Genomic DNA, 20,330 nt, shown 5'->3' on the forward strand with positions numbered 1-20,330 from the left:
TAGTAGAATACAGATGGGCAAAGCTGATTTTCATTTTCCCCCTCAGTTATATTAACAAGTTTTGCTACTCTGGTCTTCCTTCCAGAAACATGATGGGCAATTTACAGTCATTCAGCTAGTGGGAATGCTGAGAGGAATTGCTGCCGGAATGAGATATTTGGCTGATATGGGATATGTACACAGGGACCTAGCAGCACGCAATATTCTTGTCAACAGCAACCTAGTTTGTAAAGTGTCAGACTTTGGCCTGTCCAGAGTTATAGAAGATGATCCAGAAGCTGTCTACACCACTACAGTAAGAAAAGCAGTAATTCTTATGAATGCAGATGTCCTTATTAATATGAGAACAATATTCTCTTGAGGATACAAACAGGGTAAATGCAAATGCCTGAGGAATACTATGCAGAAGCCTGGCTATGAGTAACTTATAATGATTTCTAATAACATAATCCTTTATTTGAAGCAATTCTTGAAAGTTTGTAAAACTGTTGGTTATCATGTGTCGTTGGGGGGTTTTTTTGCATGAATTAATATGAGAATTTGAACTATGAATTACAGCGCATCAGAGCAGAACATCTGGGCTTATTAGCATGTTCTAGCAGCCTCCATGTCTCATGCATTCAGTGTTCCCACACTTCAAAATGGCAGCAGGGCTCCCCAGGCTCCCTGCCAGCCAAGGCTGCTCCTACCTGACTCAATGTGCTGCGGTCCCAGGCTTAAGTATAAACATGGTGCCCAGGAGCAATAAACTCTGGCGAAAGCTGTTCCAGAGTTTATTCAGTCAAATTAATTGCACGTGTATATGCGTCCAGAGGGATCACTTTGCTACTGTTGGGCAATTAACTCCCTTACTTGTGTGTCTTGCCAGTTTCATTTCCAGTTTCTTTCTACTTTCAACCTGTGTGTTCACTCATGCTATGGACAGTAACATCTGTATTGAGCCTGTTTTCAACAATCCAGAAAGAGGGTACAAAGCTGACACTTATGTGTTCAGCCAAAGCTTATATCTGGTTCCTATGGCTAGGGACAAAAGTTACACATAATCTGGTATAAGTGATCGGAAACCAGTTTAATTCTGTAATACAGCAGAAGTTCAATGCACATAAACCACTTTCAAAATGGCCAAAACTTGTTTAAGATAAATCGGATTGACGTAGTATCAGGCTTAACCGATTTAGGTTAAATTGGTTCATTGAATTTCTGTCCTAGATTCCCTCCAGATTCAAGTTAACTCACAGTCCCACAGCATCCTAGGAGACTTTGCACCTTCCACACAGCCCCTGCCCCCACCCTGACAGGGTGGGCAGGCTAGCCTTGGCCCAAGCTGTCTGCTCCAACTGAGCAAAGAGACATGCTCTCACCCCCATCAGCTTCTGGCCTGGGCCACTGAAGGCATGTGGCTGCATTTCCAGAATCAAAAGTGAATGTCTGTTCACTTGCTTATTGGTTCAATCTACGCATCTTAAACTAACCTGTGAAGATTGACCTGATTCAGCCTCGGGCTTTTTGACTGTCTGTACTTAGCCTATGAGTTCAACCAAAGACAGCTTGGCCCAAATAAATCAGTGAGATTTCAAAGAACCCTTAAGGAATTTCAGTAGGTTTTAGACATGTGATTCCTTTATAGTCTCATGAAAATTCCAGCACGGATAGCATGTTTTTGATGTTCCAATTAATGGAAATTTGAAATCTGTTGCTAAGGAAATGCTATGGAAATTTTGTTTAAAAAATATGTATTTTTTTAATAGGGTGGGAAAATTCCAGTAAGATGGACAGCTCCAGAAGCCATCCAATATCGCAAATTTACATCAGCCAGTGACGTATGGAGCTATGGAATAGTGATGTGGGAAGTAATGTCTTACGGAGAGCGGCCTTACTGGGATATGTCAAATCAAGATGTAGGTTATGCATATACTATATAAATGTGTAAACCTACATAGAAAAATATAAGTAATGTATATGCGTCCAGAGGGATCACTTTGCTACTGTTGGGCAATTAACTCCCTTACTTGTGTGTCTTGCCAGTTTCATTTCCAGTTTCTTTCTACTTTCAACCTGTGTGTTCACTCATGCTATGGACAGTAACATCTGTATTGAGCCTGTTTTCAACAATCCAGAAAGAGGGTACAAAGCTGACACTTATGTGTTCAGCCAAAGCTTATATCTGGTTCCTATGGCTAGGGACAAAAGTTACACATAATCTGGTATAAGTGATCGGAAACCAGTTTAATTCTGTAATACAGCAGAAGTTCAATGCACATAAACCACTTTCAAAATGGCCAAAACTTGTTTAAGATAAATCGGATTGACGTAGTATCAGGCTTAACCGATTTAGGTTAAATTGGTTCATTGAATTTCTGTCCTAGATTCCCTCCAGATTCAAGTTAACTCACAGTCCCACAGCATCCTAGGAGACTTTGCACCTTCCACACAGCCCCTGCCCCCACCCTGACAGGGTGGGCAGGCTAGCCTTGGCCCAAGCTGTCTGCTCCAACTGAGCAAAGAGACATGCTCTCACCCCCATCAGCTTCTGGCCTGGGCCACTGAAGGCATGTGGCTGCATTTCCAGAATCAAAAGTGAATGTCTGTTCACTTGCTTATTGGTTCAATCTACGCATCTTAAACTAACCTGTGAAGATTGACCTGATTCAGCCTCGGGCTTTTTGACTGTCTGTACTTAGCCTATGAGTTCAACCAAAGACAGCTTGGCCCAAATAAATCAGTGAGATTTCAAAGAACCCTTAAGGAATTTCAGTAGGTTTTAGACATGTGATTCCTTTATAGTCTCATGAAAATTCCAGCACGGATAGCATGTTTTTGATGTTCCAATTAATGGAAATTTGAAATCTGTTGCTAAGGAAATGCTATGGAAATTTTGTTTAAAAAATATGTATTTTTTTAATAGGGTGGGAAAATTCCAGTAAGATGGACAGCTCCAGAAGCCATCCAATATCGCAAATTTACATCAGCCAGTGACGTATGGAGCTATGGAATAGTGATGTGGGAAGTAATGTCTTACGGAGAGCGGCCTTACTGGGATATGTCAAATCAAGATGTAGGTTATGCATATACTATATAAATGTGTAAACCTACATAGAAAAATATAAGTAAAATACTTTTACTTTTGCACAGGTATGGAAGGTAAAGAGCTAGCTAAAGTAATGTTCAAAGGGGAAATATCAGAATGGAGGGAAGTTACTATCATCAATGCAGAAAATAATTGGATTATCATAGAGAACAAACTAGATAGCCTCAAGACCTGAAATGGAATGACATTCCAAGTAAAAAATACAAGGTCACATAGTTGAGGCCCATTGTCAAAAACTTCAGTTACAAGCTAGGAGCTCGCCCACTGGAAAAGACCAAGAAAGAAAAAAACCTTGGTGTATTGACTGATTACAAGAGTTGACTACAAGTTGCTAATATGGTGCAGCTGTGGAAAAAAATGCAGCTGTAGTCCTAGGATGTATTAGGTGAGATATTTCCAGTAGAGATAGTTTAATTGTACAAGGCACTTGGGAGACCTTATCTGAAATCCAGTGCACAATTTGAACCACTTGTGTTCAGGTTAGATCCAGAGGAGGTACAGTGGTGCAACCACCCCGCCCTTTCTAACCATCCCACAGGAGCAGCAGCCAAGGACTTTTTTAAAGCCCCCCAAGCAGGTGAGAAATCCCCCACTCCCTTCTCCTCTGTGCTCAAAAGCATGCCCCCTCCTCTCCTCTCTTCCCCCTCTCACACCTACCAATGCTGCTGTCCCCACTGACCCAGGGGGACAAGGCGAGTTCTAGAGCCACTCCTGCTTGTTCCAGCTGGGCTGTGTCGGGGCCAGACTCAGCCCAGGACTGCAGTGGCAGTGAGCAAGCTCTTGATCAGCCCAGGAGCAGGCACAGGGAGTGGAAACCACCAAGCACCACCACTGCCCCAGGCTGAACCTGACCCCAGCCATGCCAGCTGAAGCTGGGCAGAAGCAACTCGGGAGCTTCACTTGCTTTCTAGGACAGTGGGGACAGTGGCAGACAGGGGAGGGAATTGGCCTCTGAGCAAGGAGGGGAAGAGTATTTCTACCTACTTGGGGGACTTAAAACAGTCCCCAACTGCTGCTCCTGTAGCATGGTTTGCCCCACGCAGTGTGGGGGAAGAGGGGAAGGGAGGAAAGTTAGAAGCAGGCAATTCTGTAGTGCCAGCTACTGCTCCCACACCCCACTTTGTACAATCCCAGATCCTCTTCTACCCATGTTCAAGAATGAACAACTCAAACTGAAAAATATTTAGAGAAGGACTGCTAGGATGATGAGGAGAAAGGAGAATCCATTATAGGAAAGGAGACTGAAAGAGCTTGGCTTGCTTAGTTTAGCAAAATGAAGACTGAGAGCAGGCATGTTTGCTGTCTACAACTACAACTGAAGGATAATTTTGGCACAAAAACAAATGGATATAAACTGTCTACAAATAAATATAATGGTGGAAATTATAAGGTCCCAAACCATCAGAACTGTTGTTTTTTCGAACAGTTTTCAGAATAGTGGGGGCTAAAAACTTATCTTTTTTTAAGATGATGCTTAATAAAGAGATTAAATGATACCCGCAACACTAGGAGACTAGAGTTGGTGACCCTAGAGGTCTTTTCCAAGCCTTGTTTCTATGTGCATACCTGAACATTCATGCATGCACACGCGCGTGCGCGCACACACACACACACACACACACACACACACACACACACACACACTCAACTGTCTTTTCAAAGCATAATTATAAAAATAGAAATATTCTAAGGTTCATATACAGTGAAAAAATATCAAGTTTTAACGATTTTTCATTTCCTCAATCCCTGCATCATTAATTTGCTGTACTGATGGACTGTTTAACCAACAATACTGAAGCTGTATTAATTTCTCTGGTACAAATTTCAGATTTGTATTATGGGCCTAAAGCAAGAGGAGGGCTCCAGAAATAGTAACAAATACCTGGTAGAGTTGTTGTTTTATTACTTGAAGCTTAGTGCTAATGAGATTATTTTGTTTAAATCTTAGTTTCTTGAACTCATTATTAGTCTACTGGAAAAAGTTAAAAGTCAGAGAAGCCATTAATGATATGCTCTTCTAATTTCAAGTTAATATTGCTGACTTAACTATATCCTTGTATGCGTAAAATGTGACAGAACAACTGGTCACCAGTCATAGATGAGATTGTTATTAATTTTCTTGTTAAAACATATATTCATAAAGATAACATTCATTTAAAAAGAATGCATCTGGTGGACAGCAATGCCAGATAGATTCTCATATCAAATTATTTTTTGATTGAATGATCGACATCAAAGTTAAAAAAAAAAATAAAGAAGATAAAAGTCTAAATGATGAGTCAGTTTGGCACAGTGCAAAGTTGTTAATATTTGACAGGTCTCAGTGTCAAAGATTTCATGGACTGTCAAAATATGGGCAAACAAATCCTTGGGGCAGAGAAAGAGAAATATTTACATTCCCTAGACACCCAGTAGAGTTTCATTTCTTTTGACACCTTCCTTCTGTACTAGATTCAAACATAAAAGGGGTCTGACAGGAATATAAGATGCCTCAAAGGCAAGCCTTACCTATCTTTCAGGAAAGAATAAGGGAAAACTTTAAAACTGGGTGTGGGGGGAAGGATTCTATGTATGCTTTTTAGATTTTTTTTTTATTCTTTATTTTCTTGTATTGTAAACAGCTGAATGAAGTACATGAATTATCCCTGTTAAATAAGCAAGGGAATTGCACCTCCTTGCAATTTAATCTCTTTTGTTACTGTATGATATATTCTATTTAGTATATAAAGTAAGGATCTGTTGACTGTTTTAGGAAAGGACTGACTGCAGATATTTTTGTATGTTGTGATGGGCATATATGTTTGAAAAAGAAAGAAAGAATTACAGTCACCCAAAACTAACAGACTGATGATACAAAAAATTTTAATCAGCCTGTAATTTGTGTAGCCACAGTAAATTACAGAGACAAGGAATTATGAAGAATTTTTAGATGTCTGCCAGATTTGCCCAAGCAAGTAGGCAGTTTATATATCTGAATGCACCATTTCTTAGTATGAGTGAATGTGGCTGCAGACTTAAGATCCCTTTAAAAATAATGCCATTCTGATTTTGTTGGATTTGGTAGCTGTTTAAATTTCTCCTCTCTAGCCTCATGTAGTTTAATCCTACACTAACCCTTTCAACATTGTAGCATGTGCAGAGCAGCACAAGTGTGATCCAGTTCCCACTTTTACGGGATATATTCCTGGGGAGTACCAGTTCTGTATGTAACCCGTAAGCAGTCCTACAGTCACAGAACGGGATGGCTCAGAGTGAGTGTCACAGAACCTTAATTGCTTCTTGCAGCAGTGCAGTGCCTCTGTTTGCCTACTGCTGGCAACCAAAATCAGTGGATAGTATTCACTGTTTAGCACAGAATCCCTCTCTAGTATGTTCAGGTATAACTTTTACAGGATTACTAAGGTTAGTGCTAATGTGGACTAGTTTCTTGTGACAGAGAGCAGGACCTGTCCCTGTAAATCAATGTCTTTTTCTTCAGGTACTCTACTCTGGCATTCCAAAAAAAGACTGTCCCCATCAGTGAGATGATATGGCAAACAAAACATTGCATTACATAGTTATCCTTAATTAAAAACATCCTTGTTCTCTGTAGCACTGGCCCCTTGTTTGCTGCTAGAGCATATGCTAAAACAGACCTGGCGCTGTTCTAACTTCTACTGCAGCCATGCAGGCCCTCAGACAACCTGGGAATTGAAGAAACATAAAAATGTCTTAAAGAAACTGTTCTCCTTCTCTTTCTGTTTCTGGGCTAAACAGAAATGGAGGAATAGAGAACTGCATCAAATCAAAGTAATAATTTGTTCCCCTTATTATGAATTTTTGGTAGATTCCATTAGCATCTGTTTATAGAAAAATCTCTTTATTCAGCCATTTATATTGTATACTGTGTAATGGCTAATTTTGACCTGTTTTTCTTTCTGTAGCACTTTAGACATTGATAATGTTTAAAAAAGCAGCCCAGTTGCTAAGGTTGTTTTAACAAATTTACACATTAATCTTCAAATTGGTTCTTTACATCTAGAGTACAGACAACATGGTGATTTTTTGGAAAGACCTCCCTGCCCCCACAAATCTGTCTGTAGCTAAACCCCTTTTTTAGTGTTTTCAAATTTGATCTTTCAGATTTGTTTGCTCACAGCAGATGTCATTGTAACTTGTCCTGCTTCATCCCTATGGCATTTTTTAAAATAATGCCAGTACCTTAGTTGCTTCCTATCCTCTGGGTTCTCTTTAGAATACAGTGAATGTGTAAAATATTGGTTAGTGATCCTCTAGTTTCTGCTGTTACTTCCTATAATACCCTTAAACATAATCTTAACTACATGACTAGTTAATTTTGAATCCTGTTAACAGTTTGATGGGTAATGTTGTCTAGATGCTTTTTGCTTCATAATTCACTGATTGTTTCTGTAAATGTGACCTGTTGAACACTACTTCTTATGCCAAAAAAAAAATCAGTTTGATTTAATGTTATAACCCCTGTCATCTTTCTTCTGATGACCACAATTTTGCTCAGTTTTGTTTTTAAAGGTTCTTATATTTTATGCTTTAAAATGAGTACATAGTACATCTCTTTCCATTTCCATCCCATCCCACAATTTAACCTTCCTGTAACTGCAGCGACAACTATAATGTCACTTATAGTGTCATTTAACCAGTCTTCAGCACAGTCTAAGATACTTACATAGCCCCCCTCTTACTGAAAGAGCCGGGCAATTTACAATCCTTAATGTGTTTATTTTCACAATGCCCCTGTGATATAGGGAAGTAGTAATGCCTTCATCTTACAACTAAAAAACAAACTTGAGACAGATTAGGTGACTTGCCTGAGGTCAGAGAGGTTCTCTGTGGCCAGTAAGAGAGTTGGCCCCATGTCTAAGGTCCAGACAAAAAGGCATTATCGCTAGGCCATGTTTCGGTGTACGTCCCTTCCACAGAGGATTGTGACACACTCGCTGAGTCCTACCAGCATTCTGAAGGTCATTCCACATTCTTTGCAGTTCCCTCTATTTGGCAGTTCAGTGCTTTTGCACTGTCTCACACATTTTATGGATTATTTTATACCTCAAGTTATTATATTCACTAAACTCTGGATATTCACCAACTTTTATTTATCATACCAGCTTTATTTCCTAAGGCAAAGCCCAGAACAGTTTCTGATCTTGGTTTCTCTACAAACTGAGAAAGGAGACAGTCCTATGCTCTACCCTTCAGGAACAAGTACCCTTCCTTAGCAGTTCTAATACTGTTATGTCAGTCAATGTCACTATACTTGAAATCCCCCATGAACAGTGTTTTAGCCCTTTTTTACAAACCTTTCTTATCTGCATTGCTTCCTGATGTGCTTTCTTATCCTGCCCTCAAGGTTTAGAGCAGTTTTCTGTGATTTTCTTTAACCATTTGTATCTTTCAAATCCAAATGGGCTCAGCTAAAGAAGCCAAACTGTGGATGTCATTCTCATGGTAGACGTTATGTTCTTTTTCACATGTATCACCCCATACCACCTTTTCTTAGTAACGCTGAACTTTGTTTAGATTTGTAGGGGCCAGCATTTTTGGCAGGCACAAATAAGCTCGTACCCTACTGAGTGCCATTCTAGTGCCCTTCCCCTGACTGATCAGCTACTCTGCTTTCTGTTCTTTGCCCTGTACTACCTGCCCAATCCACTTGTCTGTTTTCTTCTCCCTACCCTATCTGCTGCTGTGCTGCCTGTCCCCTTCATAATCTAGTACTTGCCACACACAGGTTACAGTGCCACATGCCACAGATTGACCACTCCGGTTTAGATGACACATTTAGATATCAGGCAGCCAAGCTTTGTTCACAAACACACATAACATTGTTTTACATTTTTTTTTCCTTTTTATGCCTGTAAAAATACAGGTTGGATTAAAATGCAACTTTTTTTATTGAATAAGTGATTTCCAATAAATATTTCCTGAGTTCTTTATATAAGGTTTATAGGCTTTTAGGAATTTATGCATAAGTGTACAGCATCCTATCCCTTTATAAATTATCAGCTTCTACTATTGGCTCTATCTCAAAAGGCTCTGAGCAACTAATATTGCTTTCTACAAATATCTCCATTTGTCAATCTATCTATTGCACCCTTGGTGAAGTTAACTGCTGCTCCCTGCTGCTGATTTGACTAGGTAATACAGCATTGTTCCATACACCATAGAATAATATGTTTAATAAGCACAGAAGATAAAATCAAGAGAGTTATATAAAAAACATGAATACTGGTGTCAAAATAACAGACTCCACTTTCATAATGCTTTGACAGCTTAATTTGGTTGTTTGATTTTCTTACTGGTTATGACAGTTCCTTCCTCAGATAATTTTACCTTGATGATATACCATTGTTTTGACCAATAGGTTATAAAAGCAATTGAAGAAGGCTATCGTTTGCCAGCACCCATGGATTGCCCAGCAGGCCTTCACCAGCTGATGCTAGACTGTTGGCAGAAGGAACGTGGTGAAAGGCCAAAGTTTGAACAGATAGTTGGTATTTTGGACAAAATGATTCGAAACCCAAACAGTTTGAAAACCCCACTTGGGACCTGTAGCAGGTAAGAAAAATGTAGCAAGTATTTCTGATACTTTAAAATGATATTTCCTCTAACTAATCAGATTGGCTACTGGCTCCGTTTCATTCCAGCTGCTGTCCATAGGTCTCCCCTCTCTTCCTTCCTTCCTTCCTCTCTCTGTTCTTTCCCCTGCCCTTTATTAAATATAGTTTAAAAAGTCATGTTTCTTACACACAGCATACCCCAAAATAAGATGTGCACCTTGCTTTTGAAAGGCAATATGAAGGAAAAAGATATTTCCTTATAAGTAATTGGGTGTCTACACATGAAATTTAATGCAACACAATAAACTATGGTGCATCACACTGGAGTTTATTGCTCCCAGATACAGCATCTTCACGTGCGCCCAGGACCACAGCACACTGAGCCAGGTTGAGGCAGCCTTGGCTGGCAGGGGTCCGCGTTGTCAGCCTGCCAGCCCAGGGCTGCTCTGACTCAGCTCAACATGTTGCAGAGGGGCTAGCTGAGGCATGAAGGTATTCTAGTGCAAGGCTAGCCAGGAGGCAGCCCCCACATTGAAGCACCCTCATGCCCCAGCCAGCCCTGTCAGCATTTAAATGCGTGTTACTGTGCACTAAAAAATGCCACCATAGGATAGTGCTTATATTTGCAAGTACTAACCTATGGCAGTGTTTATTAGTTTCCTGTGGCCTAATAGGGCCACATGTGTAGATGCTGAGACTTTACTGTGAAGCTAACTGAGCAGCTTCACAGTAAATGTCATGTGTAGGTGTGTCGACTGAGTAGCAACAGTGAGGGAGCTGAGCCTGCTTATTGTTCTCATGTAGCTACTTCCACTTTTTGCTGGCAGAACCTTAAGCAGCAGAAACTTCCATTACCATGTTTCCTCACTTTTAACATGCACTCCAGTTTCAAGCAGCTGGTGGGTCTTTTTTGGTTTTTGGTTTTTTGGGGAGGGTTTTTTGGAAAAGTGCATGTTTTATGCAAGAAAATATTGTGAATAAAATCACCCAGAAGTGGCTCCATCAAAAACAAAATCTAAATTAAGGGAGAAAACTTCATACATAGACTTAGCATGACTCTTAGTATGACTGTGTAAGCTGGTAGCCATGATTGTCCTGAAATTGTGAGAGAGGCAAGAATTTTTTTGGTGGATACCTTTTAATGAACCAACTGCATAATTGGGATAAAGTTAGACAAGCTTTTGAATGCAAAGCATTCTTCAGGTCTGAGCAAAGATTGTTTTGAATGCTTGTCTAACCTTTTCCCTTCTATGCAGTTATTTCAATTAAAGATATCAACCAAAAAAAATCCCTACCTATTAGAAAGTATCACTGTCCACTCTACTTCTGTCTGTCTCCTTCACTCACCTTTAGTTTGTTGAATTGTCAATTCTTCCAGACAGGGAGCATCTTCTTTTTCTTTGCATGATGGGGATCTGGCCCCAAATACTACTGTAACCCAAGCAATAATTGGTGTCATAAAGACTAAGTACAGACAGTCAAAAAGTCCATGATTGAATCTTTTCAATCTTGGCAGGTTAGTCTAAGTCGCTTAGACTGAATGAATAAGCAAGTAAACAGACATTCACTTTAGATTCTGGAAATGCAGCCACAGGCCTGCAGTGGCCCAGGCCAGAAGCAAGGGGTGCTAGAGCATGGCTCCCTGCTCAGCTGGAGCAGACAGCTTGGACCAAGGCTAGCCCACCCACCCTATGGGGGGTGGGGTTTGCATGGGAGATGTAAAGCATCCTGGTATGCTGGGGGACTGTGAGTTAACTTAAATCTGGATGGGATCTGGGACAGAAATTCAATAAACCGATTTAACCTAAATCAGTTAAGTCTGATACTACGCTCATCCAGGTTTATCTTAAACCAGTTTCAGCCATTTTGAAAGATGTTTATGTGCATTGAACTTCTGTTGTGTTAGAGATTTGAACCTGTTTCCGATCACTTATATGGGTTTATGTGTAACTTCTGTCGCTAGGCAAAAAGCATAATCATAACACAGCATGTACATAATCAGCATCTTTAGCATTGTTCTGCAATAAACTCTACCTTTTTCTCTCCAAAGGCTGTAATTCCTTTCAGATATTTAAACTTATTCTTAGTCAGCCTTTAATATTTTCTTCATATAATGTGTATGTTCCCATGAGGTACTTAATCACAGCTACCTTTTAAACAGATGACTAAGAGACTTGATTTAGGGAGTTAGGAGACCTGCACTCTGTTCTCAGGTCTGCCACTGATCTGTTGTGTTACAACTAGGGATGCCACTTCATCTCTTTCTATTTCTATTCCCCTCATCCTTGTTATATCTTTTTCACTTGTATCACGAGTTCTTTGGGGCAGGAGCTTTCACTTATGTGTTTCTACAGTGTTTAGGAGAGTGGTGCCCTGACTTTGTTTGGCTCCCTCAGCTACTGCAGTTATATAAATAATAGACAATAAAGTTGCTTTCCAGTTGTTAACAGTAGGGTTCATTTCACTCTCTCTAACCTTTCATTATATCTAACAATATGCTTAGAAGATTCCTACCATGAGTTATAGACTAGTTTTATATCTGTGATTGCTAGCCACTGCAAAGGGATTGATAAAATGAGAAAAACTGTGTTTAGTCCTGCCACTTTCTGTTTCTGTAGGTATTTTGAATACAACAGCCCACTTTGACTCTGACCTTGCTAATACCCCTTAATGTATTTTTTTAATTGTGGAAACAACTTACCTTCCTGTTTTCTTCTACCTAGACCAATCAGCCCTCTTCTGGACCAGAATACCCCCGATTTTACCACTTTCTGCTCCGTAGGGGAATGGTTGCAAGCTATTAAAATGGAAAGATATAAGGATAACTTCACAGCAGCAGGCTACAATTCTCTGGAATCGGTAGCCAGGATGACTATTGAGTAAGTTTATACTGGACATTTTTAATTCATATTTGATGACCTAGTGGTAAAAAGCCACAGAGTTAAGTTCCAAAATATTACCTTAAGTACAAACTCATACTCTTAGGACTAGATTGTCTTCTGTCCTGTGGTGCCCTCAGTATAGGAGCAAAAGTCAAGTCATCAGGGAGCAGGCATACTTTTGAGTTGTCTTAGCAGTGTCTGTAACCTATACCAGTCATTAATAACCACTTAAGCACTGTCCAGCACTTGAAAACAAGAAGAAAATGGGTATTAGTGTTCCAGGAGCACTCTTTCTTTATTCCTCAGCGTTCCCTTGTGCTAGGCCTGAGAGAGCCTCTTAGCCTGAAGCAGGCCATGCCAATTGTAAGCTGTTTCCTAAAAGGTAAAATTCTCAGCTGGCATATATGTATTTTACATTGGATATGTTGGGTCACCTGAGCAGTACAAAAGGGTCAGATTGTCAAAAAGAATGTTGCAAAAAGTGCCTATTTTTTATTTCTACAAAAATAAACCATTACTACCCAGATCACCCCCTCCCAAGGAAAGCATCTTTTTGGGAAGAAAACATAAGAATTTCTTCCAAATTCTTGTGTGGAGAACGTGTTGTGAGAGAAAAGTGTTTAATCTCGGCAAAAAAAGTTCTTGATGCAAGTACAGTAAAAGCTCTGTTATCCGGCATCCCCTGGGAATGGGGGTTTGCCAGTTAATCACATATTCTGGTTAATCAAATGTGCACCGTCTGGTTCACTCCCCGGCATCCGTGTGCTGGGGGGCCCTGCGCAAGCTGCTTTTTCCCACGGAGGCTGCTTTGCCCTGGGTCGTGGGCTGAAAAAGTGGCAAAGAGAAACTCAGCTTGCGGCGGTGAAATAGGAAGTCCCCCAGAAGTGGTATTTCCGGTTTTGCTTTTGCTGCGTCGCTTGGATGCCGGTTAATAAAGTGCTGGTTAACACAGCTTTTACTGTATGTATCTGGACTGGCTATACAGTCTGTTGCTAGTTTTCATGGATGCAAAACCCCAGGTGCTACCTATTCCACTGTCTTCCCAAAGGAACTTCTGTAAGAAATGATCAAAAGAGGCAGCTGCTCCCCTGTTCCCTCTGCCTAACTACTCCCCCTACTCTCCAACCTCTAAACCTGTTTGGAGGGTTCCTCCATACAAGTCTCAGTGGACTAGAATGCAGTCCTAAATAATATTTATGCAGTATCTTTATCCTGCAAGCACTCTTACCAAAGGAGTGTTTCTTCAGTATGCTGAGTTTGTTCAATAACTACAGTTAGAAACTGTGAAAAATGATCCCAAATAGTTACACATATTTGTTATGTAAAAAGCAAGTAGTCTTATGCAAGCTTTACAGTATTGACCTGAAGTTCTAGTATAACTTTGACATATTCATGCTAGCAGCAGAAGATATTGCTTCAGTTTAAATGACAGTTCTATAAGTTGAACAAATAATATTATACACATTTATCTTTCCCAGGGATGTAATGAGTTTAGGGATCACGCTGGTTGGTCATCAGAAGAAAATTATGAGCAGCATTCAGACTATGAGAGCACAAATGCTACATTTACATGGCACTGGCATCCAAGTGTGATAGACATTTCTCCCTTATGAGGGAGGTGATGAACTGGGAGGACAGCACTGGCCTTCAGTATATACATGAAGTGCTGCTAGAAGACACTTGATTTCCTGGGTCCTTCCTGCAGTGACTAGATGATCTACAAGAAGCACCTACAGACTTGAACTCCTAAGTGCCACCAGAATTTACTAGAAGAGAATTAGGATCCACCAGTGGTGGCAAGGAAAACAGCAGTGACAATAAACAAAGTACTACCTGAAACACATACAAACACCTTGAGCTCTCTAACCTCCTTTTTATCTAAAAGACTTTTTAAAATGTACATAAAGAATTTAAAAAAGAATATATTTGTCAGATAAAATCATGATATTATTGTTAAATTCAACAAAATATTTTCCTTAAATCTGTGATTTCTGAATCTTTTTTTAATCATTTGTGTTCTTCATAAAGACTTTCTTTTTAGTATGATGTTTATATCTTTGGACCTTTTTAGTGCTAATTCTATGACACATTACTATACTGGGTACCTCTGAAGGATTATTTGAGATTTTAGAAATTTAAGAAGCATGACTAAGCAAAGTATATGTGTCTGAACATTGGTATCTTTTTGTGCCATTTTATTCTGTTATATCAATTCTGTATTGACATGGTTTGTTAATTGGCAGGAAGTCAGGAAAACGCGAGTTGCCAAGAGCTCTGATATTTTTTAAAGAGTTTGGTTGTTTTTTTTTTAAGGTTGAACATATACTATCTTTTACAAGAAAAAGGAAAGCAATAATGACCCCTAAGTAGTCGGCACTTTTAACAAATTGTTTGCAAGATGGTTTTAATGGACTAGATTTCAGGTGAGATTTTCAAGGGACTAGAACCGCAACTATAAACCTACTGAGACGCTTCAGTGAATGGATGATCGATTGTAGGAGTGTCTCAGAAGATGGGTGCAGTTCTCCAGTGTTACCTAAACATATAATCTGAGCACATTACGTTTTTTTCAATATTCTGCATTAACTAATCTGAGAGAAATAGCTGGCATATATTTTATATGAATTTCATTTGAATGCAGCCAGCTGTGAGAATAAGGGTTTAGATTTTTATATTACAACTGTAGAGTATGTGGCAAGGGGCAGTTCAGAATTTTCATATTTTTTTATAAGCTTTTGCTGCTCTGAACACACACACATATACACACACACACACAGAGCTCTGAGCACACCTGAGTGCATGCATACACATTCATTTGGGAACACAAGCAGAAAAGTATTTGCTCAATAAAATACCTTTTTACACCATTTTTATTTATATATGTACTTTATTTGATTAATATATTAAACTACCATAAGCAATAACAAAGTGTGTCTCTATCGATAATACAGGAATGTGTACAAACCAGAGAGAAATGCTTTAAAAATTATGAAAATGATGAACTACCCAACAGTGAAATGCTGTACTTCCAAAGAGAATTGGGCCACGTCTATTGACATTGATAGAGAGAGATCCCAGGGATCAGTCATAAAATAAGTCTTGTTTGATCATGTGGGCATCCACAGAACAAAAGAAAAGAAAAGAAAAAATCCCACAAAAAATCCTACGAACACCTGTAAATGTTCCTTTGTAAAACTTGTAAATTTTATTTATACTGTCTTGTTTTGTACACACATTTTTGTGTAGTGAGCTCTGAATACATTGAAAATGCACTATATTTTTCTATTTTACTTGCAGAGCATCACACAAGAACATGTATATTCAGTGCTCCATAATGTGTTTTCCCACATTTAGGACCAAAGATAGCTACCGAATACTTAATGGATCATTCCCTCACCCACCCACCTTTTTCTCCCTTTTAGATCACTGTACAGTGTTATATTTGTCATTTTATTTATTTGTTTGATTAGAAAACTCAGTTTGATTATACTATTTTTTCTCCCCTCACCCAATTGAAGAAAATATGTAAAAAGATTTTAATTAGCATAATCCAGTTACATAGACACTTCCATTTGTAATCTTTGTAATAGACTGTAAATATATTTTTGGAACTATAATGTGATGTGCATAAGGGTTATTTTTCAGTCTTCATATATATGATTGTTTAAACAATTCACAGTAATTTAAAGGCATTTGAGAAATATCACTTGTTGCTGGGCTTTGAAGAGGAAGAAAAATATGAATATTCTTATTTCATATTAGATATTCAGTAGAAATTAAGTTACTTTCATATGTAAAAATCAAGACTTTTTTTTCTTTTTACTTTTAAAGTTAATTTGCTAAAATATTTTAGAATTAAATGATAAACTATACTGAATGCCCAGTTTTCAAACTAGTGCATCTTGTCTCTTAATCTGGAATGTAAATTATCACTTGGTATACTAACTAAGTATTCATCTTGGCCCTAAAGCCTCAGTAAGATATCTAGGCTAAAATTTTCAAAGGAACTTAATGTATTTGGGTGCCCACATCTCAATATATTGCAACTGCATTTGGGTGCCTGTCTTTCTTAAACTTCTTTGAAAGCCCCAGTCCTAAACTATTGGCCATATTTTAAAGTGTTGTCTCTCCTTCATTATGCAGTACTTTATACAGCAAAGCAGTTAGGCATGGGCTTGATTTAAAGATTTGTCAGTAGTTGTAGGCACATGCTTAGCATTAAGTGCATGCTTAAATATTCTAAAGATTCTGCTGACTAGGAAGGAACCTAGAGATATGCTTACATTTAAACAAGTGCCTTACCATATTGGGCCCTCAATGACCAGCACCTAGAAGGTGCTAAACTACTTTCAAGTTACTTATTTATGTGCCCAATTATGATTACTAGAGTCTTAATTTCAGGTACCTGTTTTTTAGATCTTAGCTAGGATGTCTAAACATTTGATCGTGTGATATATTGTACTATTTCTGGTATTGTTCAGTACCTAAAAATTCCAGCCCAGCTAATTTAATAATAAAAGTTGACAGACACTTTCCTCCTTCAGGAATGCTTGGTATCCTGCAGCATGGAAGTCCTCAAAACAATTTAAATCAACTTTTGAATGTGAGTTTTCAAAAAAGAGTTCCATAAAAGTAATTATATCTCTTTTTTATCGCTATTAAATTCATACTTAAGCCATCTTTTTTAAGAGATCTACTACTTATTGTTTTTCTGTAACCTTAACAGCCTTAAAATTGTTACAGATGTTTATACCTTTGAAAGGGGCAGAAGAAATTCACAAATCAGAATCAAAATCCACATTCTTAATATCTTTCTGTGATATGGTGAATTATTACAATTTGAATACATTGATATATTCAAATCTATTTTGACCAGTAAAGTATCAACAGTATGATGTTGATTGCTAGTCTCTAGGCTGTGGAAAGAGAACAATATAAGAAAAATAGTGTTCCAAAACACTGGAAAAGCAACTCAGAACTTTTCACAAAGACAAATACTTGGGGATTAGGGGAAGAAAGTGTGGCTATCAAAAATAAAGATTCCAAACTGATCAATGATGAAGCAAATCAACTACGCCTAGTTCTGATCTGAGCTGCACCCCATCCAACTTCATGGAAGTCAAGATTTGTATAAGGTAGAAGTTAGGATAGAGTTGGACCCTGTGCTCCATATTCTTTTCCATCTATTAGGCGTGCAAGTGGATTTAGGTGTTCGTGTGAACCTGTTTCACCCGGCTTGACTCCCTGACAGACAGTTAATGCAGAAGATGGGTGGGTCCTCCTCACTATTTTTTGTGACTCATTATTAAGGGTAAAATGGCACTGTGTTATGAAAATAGAATAGTAGGATGAAATAGAATTGCATTTAGGTGCCTAAATCCACTTAACTTCTTCACTGATGGTAGAGAATATGGCCTTGTGTGTACACCTACCTTTTTTAGTTTTCAGCTTTAAAGCTAAGCAAGCTTTTCCATTAGCCAGATTTCCTTAATTGGGTTTTGTCATGGACACTATTTCTCCTTTCAGAGATTTGTAACAGATTATCTAACTGTAACTATGAAGTGAGTTTTTACTTTTTATACTTCATATTGATAATCCAATGCTAACCCAACAGGCAGACTGGTCAATAACAGGCCCGACATCTAAATAATTTGAAATGTTCACTAATGTATAACTTTACTTAAGAGGCTCTGATTAGTTAAGAGGTTACACATGATAGTTATTATTTATAAAATCATGTTCAACTAGCACACTGGCACTACTGTTTGAAAACCTTCAGGAAGAAAAGAAGCCAACATATATCAAAAATGAATGTTTTCCTTAATATCTCAGTCACTGAGATCTGTTTGTTTCATTCTCTAATTAAAATGGGGGGTTTGCTTAAATGAGATATTTGCTTAAAGTGGAGATTTTTTGGCATGCACTGAAGTGGTTTAAAGAAATTATTTTAAATTAAATTAGCTTTACTCCATTAATAACAATTCACAGTAAATAGTTTTCCATGTTTAAAACACATGTTATTTGCTCTCCAGAACATTGGTATGTAGCAACTTTGGACTTATTTAACTTTGTGTTCCTAAATTAAGACTTGATGTCACATTCCTTAATTCCAAGTGATACAGAAATACATTACCCCAGTAGCACTGTCACTTGGCTTTCAGTTTCTAAGCAAAAATAATGGCTCAGTCTAGGGCAGACTAGCATACAGAAGGGCTGCGTGCTGGCATAATGATGCTACTGAACCAAAGTTTGACCCTTTGTTGTTTCACTGTTTTTAATATTAATATTTAGAGGCCTATTCCTGCATTTTTTTTAAATCCTACTATGTCATAGGTAGAGTTAAAAATTATATAACTACCTCACAACTATTTCTGATGTATTTATCATTTTAAAAAGGATGGAAGAAAGTGAGAGGGAGAGGACAGTTCCCAGGTCCAGGTTATAAACCCAAGTTTAAGACAGATAATACAGATGTTTTTGTAATGATCTGTGGCAGCCAAACTAAGATTGCAATACTGCCAAACTTTCCTTTCAGCCACTTGACCTTATGAGTTGCTGAGCAACTGCACATTGAGAGCTGTTCACGCTTAGCATCTCCCAGTTTTGTTGCCCTGGTTGTGGACACAACTCATTTACAGTCCCTGCAAGCCAGGAGTAACTATCTAATGGTCTAAGTTACACTACTGCACATGTCATGTTTCCACAATTCCAGTCAGTTTCATCCCAAGATAGTTGGTTGTTAATGCAAATGTGTTGTTTGAATTGAATAATTCCTTTCTATGCCCCTCACCACCAACTGTCGTTGAAGCACTATAATGGGACCTATTGTAGGCAGTCCCTTCAGAGAGCTGGTTGTCTGCCATCCCTGGGCACGAGTGCCACTTACATTGGTGTTCAAATCATTGTGATGTCAATGTGTAGTCCCCACATGATCATATCTGTTAAATGATTGTCAAGAGAGTTAAACAACAATTAAACAATTATTTCTAGCAACAGAAGAATTGTTTTAGACAATTCAAACTGGCATGAATATAGCAGATTCTAGAGTAAAGATAACTCAAAACTTCTGGTTTTCAGATTCCCCTTAGTTCTAGTAAAACAAATTCTGAGCTGCAGCATTTTCCCCGTTATTCTGTTAAGACTCATTGAAGCCAGCCAATAATTACTTCAAACAAAAATCTGTATTGTTTGCATAGCACAGCTTTCCACTTTCTTAGGAATATGCTGTCCTGTAATTAAATTTCCCTTGAAAAACAATGGTTTCAAGGACAAAGAATCTTTTGGAAAAATACACAGGATTTGATCAAACCCAATACTGTAAAAAAGAAAGAAAAACAACCAGAACACTACTTTATGAAACCCAAAACACTACTTGTTTCACTTGTCCTTAATGGGACCACATTCCATATGGTGCTTTATAAAACATACTGGAGCATATTAAAACATACACACAAAAAATGTACCCTACAGCTGAGTAGATTTGCTCTCCTAAAGCAGACTAGATCAACTTTAATTATTTTTAAGAGAAATATATTCCAAAATTGTTAAGCTAGGATGGCTAGCTCACATGTAAGGTAAAGTCTTCTATAACCTAAGGGCCAAAACAGTGAATGTCTGATATCAATAAAACTCCAGGTGGGCTTTTAGGACAGATAAATGGTGTGCAATTGGACAGCGAAGGACACAATTTGAAGTTGTATACGATTAGGAGACCTTGTAGGTTATGTTCAGTAAGATTATGGAAAGCATTAAAAGTTAAAGAGCAAAAGCCCAAACTGAGTCTTG

General features: G+C 38.4%; 1 protein-coding gene across 1 annotated transcript in view; it reads left to right on the forward strand.

The window, feature by feature from the left end:
- The window catches only part of EPHA7 (EPH receptor A7), a 213,705-nt gene extending 196,586 nt beyond the window's left edge, over positions 1 to 17,119 (forward strand). Inside the window, exons 13-17 of the mRNA XM_006019971.3 lie at positions 86 to 295; positions 1,749 to 1,898; positions 9,468 to 9,661; positions 12,387 to 12,542; positions 14,024 to 17,119. Of these exons, the coding sequence (XP_006020033.2) occupies positions 86 to 295; positions 1,749 to 1,898; positions 9,468 to 9,661; positions 12,387 to 12,542; positions 14,024 to 14,138 (825 nt within the window). The 3' untranslated portion in view covers positions 14,139 to 17,119. The remainder of the gene's footprint in view (positions 1 to 85; positions 296 to 1,748; positions 1,899 to 9,467; positions 9,662 to 12,386; positions 12,543 to 14,023) is intronic.
- Positions 17,120 to 20,330: the final 3,211 nt, after the last annotated feature.

Source organism: Alligator sinensis, unplaced genomic scaffold (assembly GCF_000455745.1).
Source record: "Alligator sinensis unplaced genomic scaffold, ASM45574v1 scaffold357_1, whole genome shotgun sequence".
Lineage (NCBI taxonomy): Eukaryota > Metazoa > Chordata > Crocodylia > Alligatoridae > Alligator > Alligator sinensis.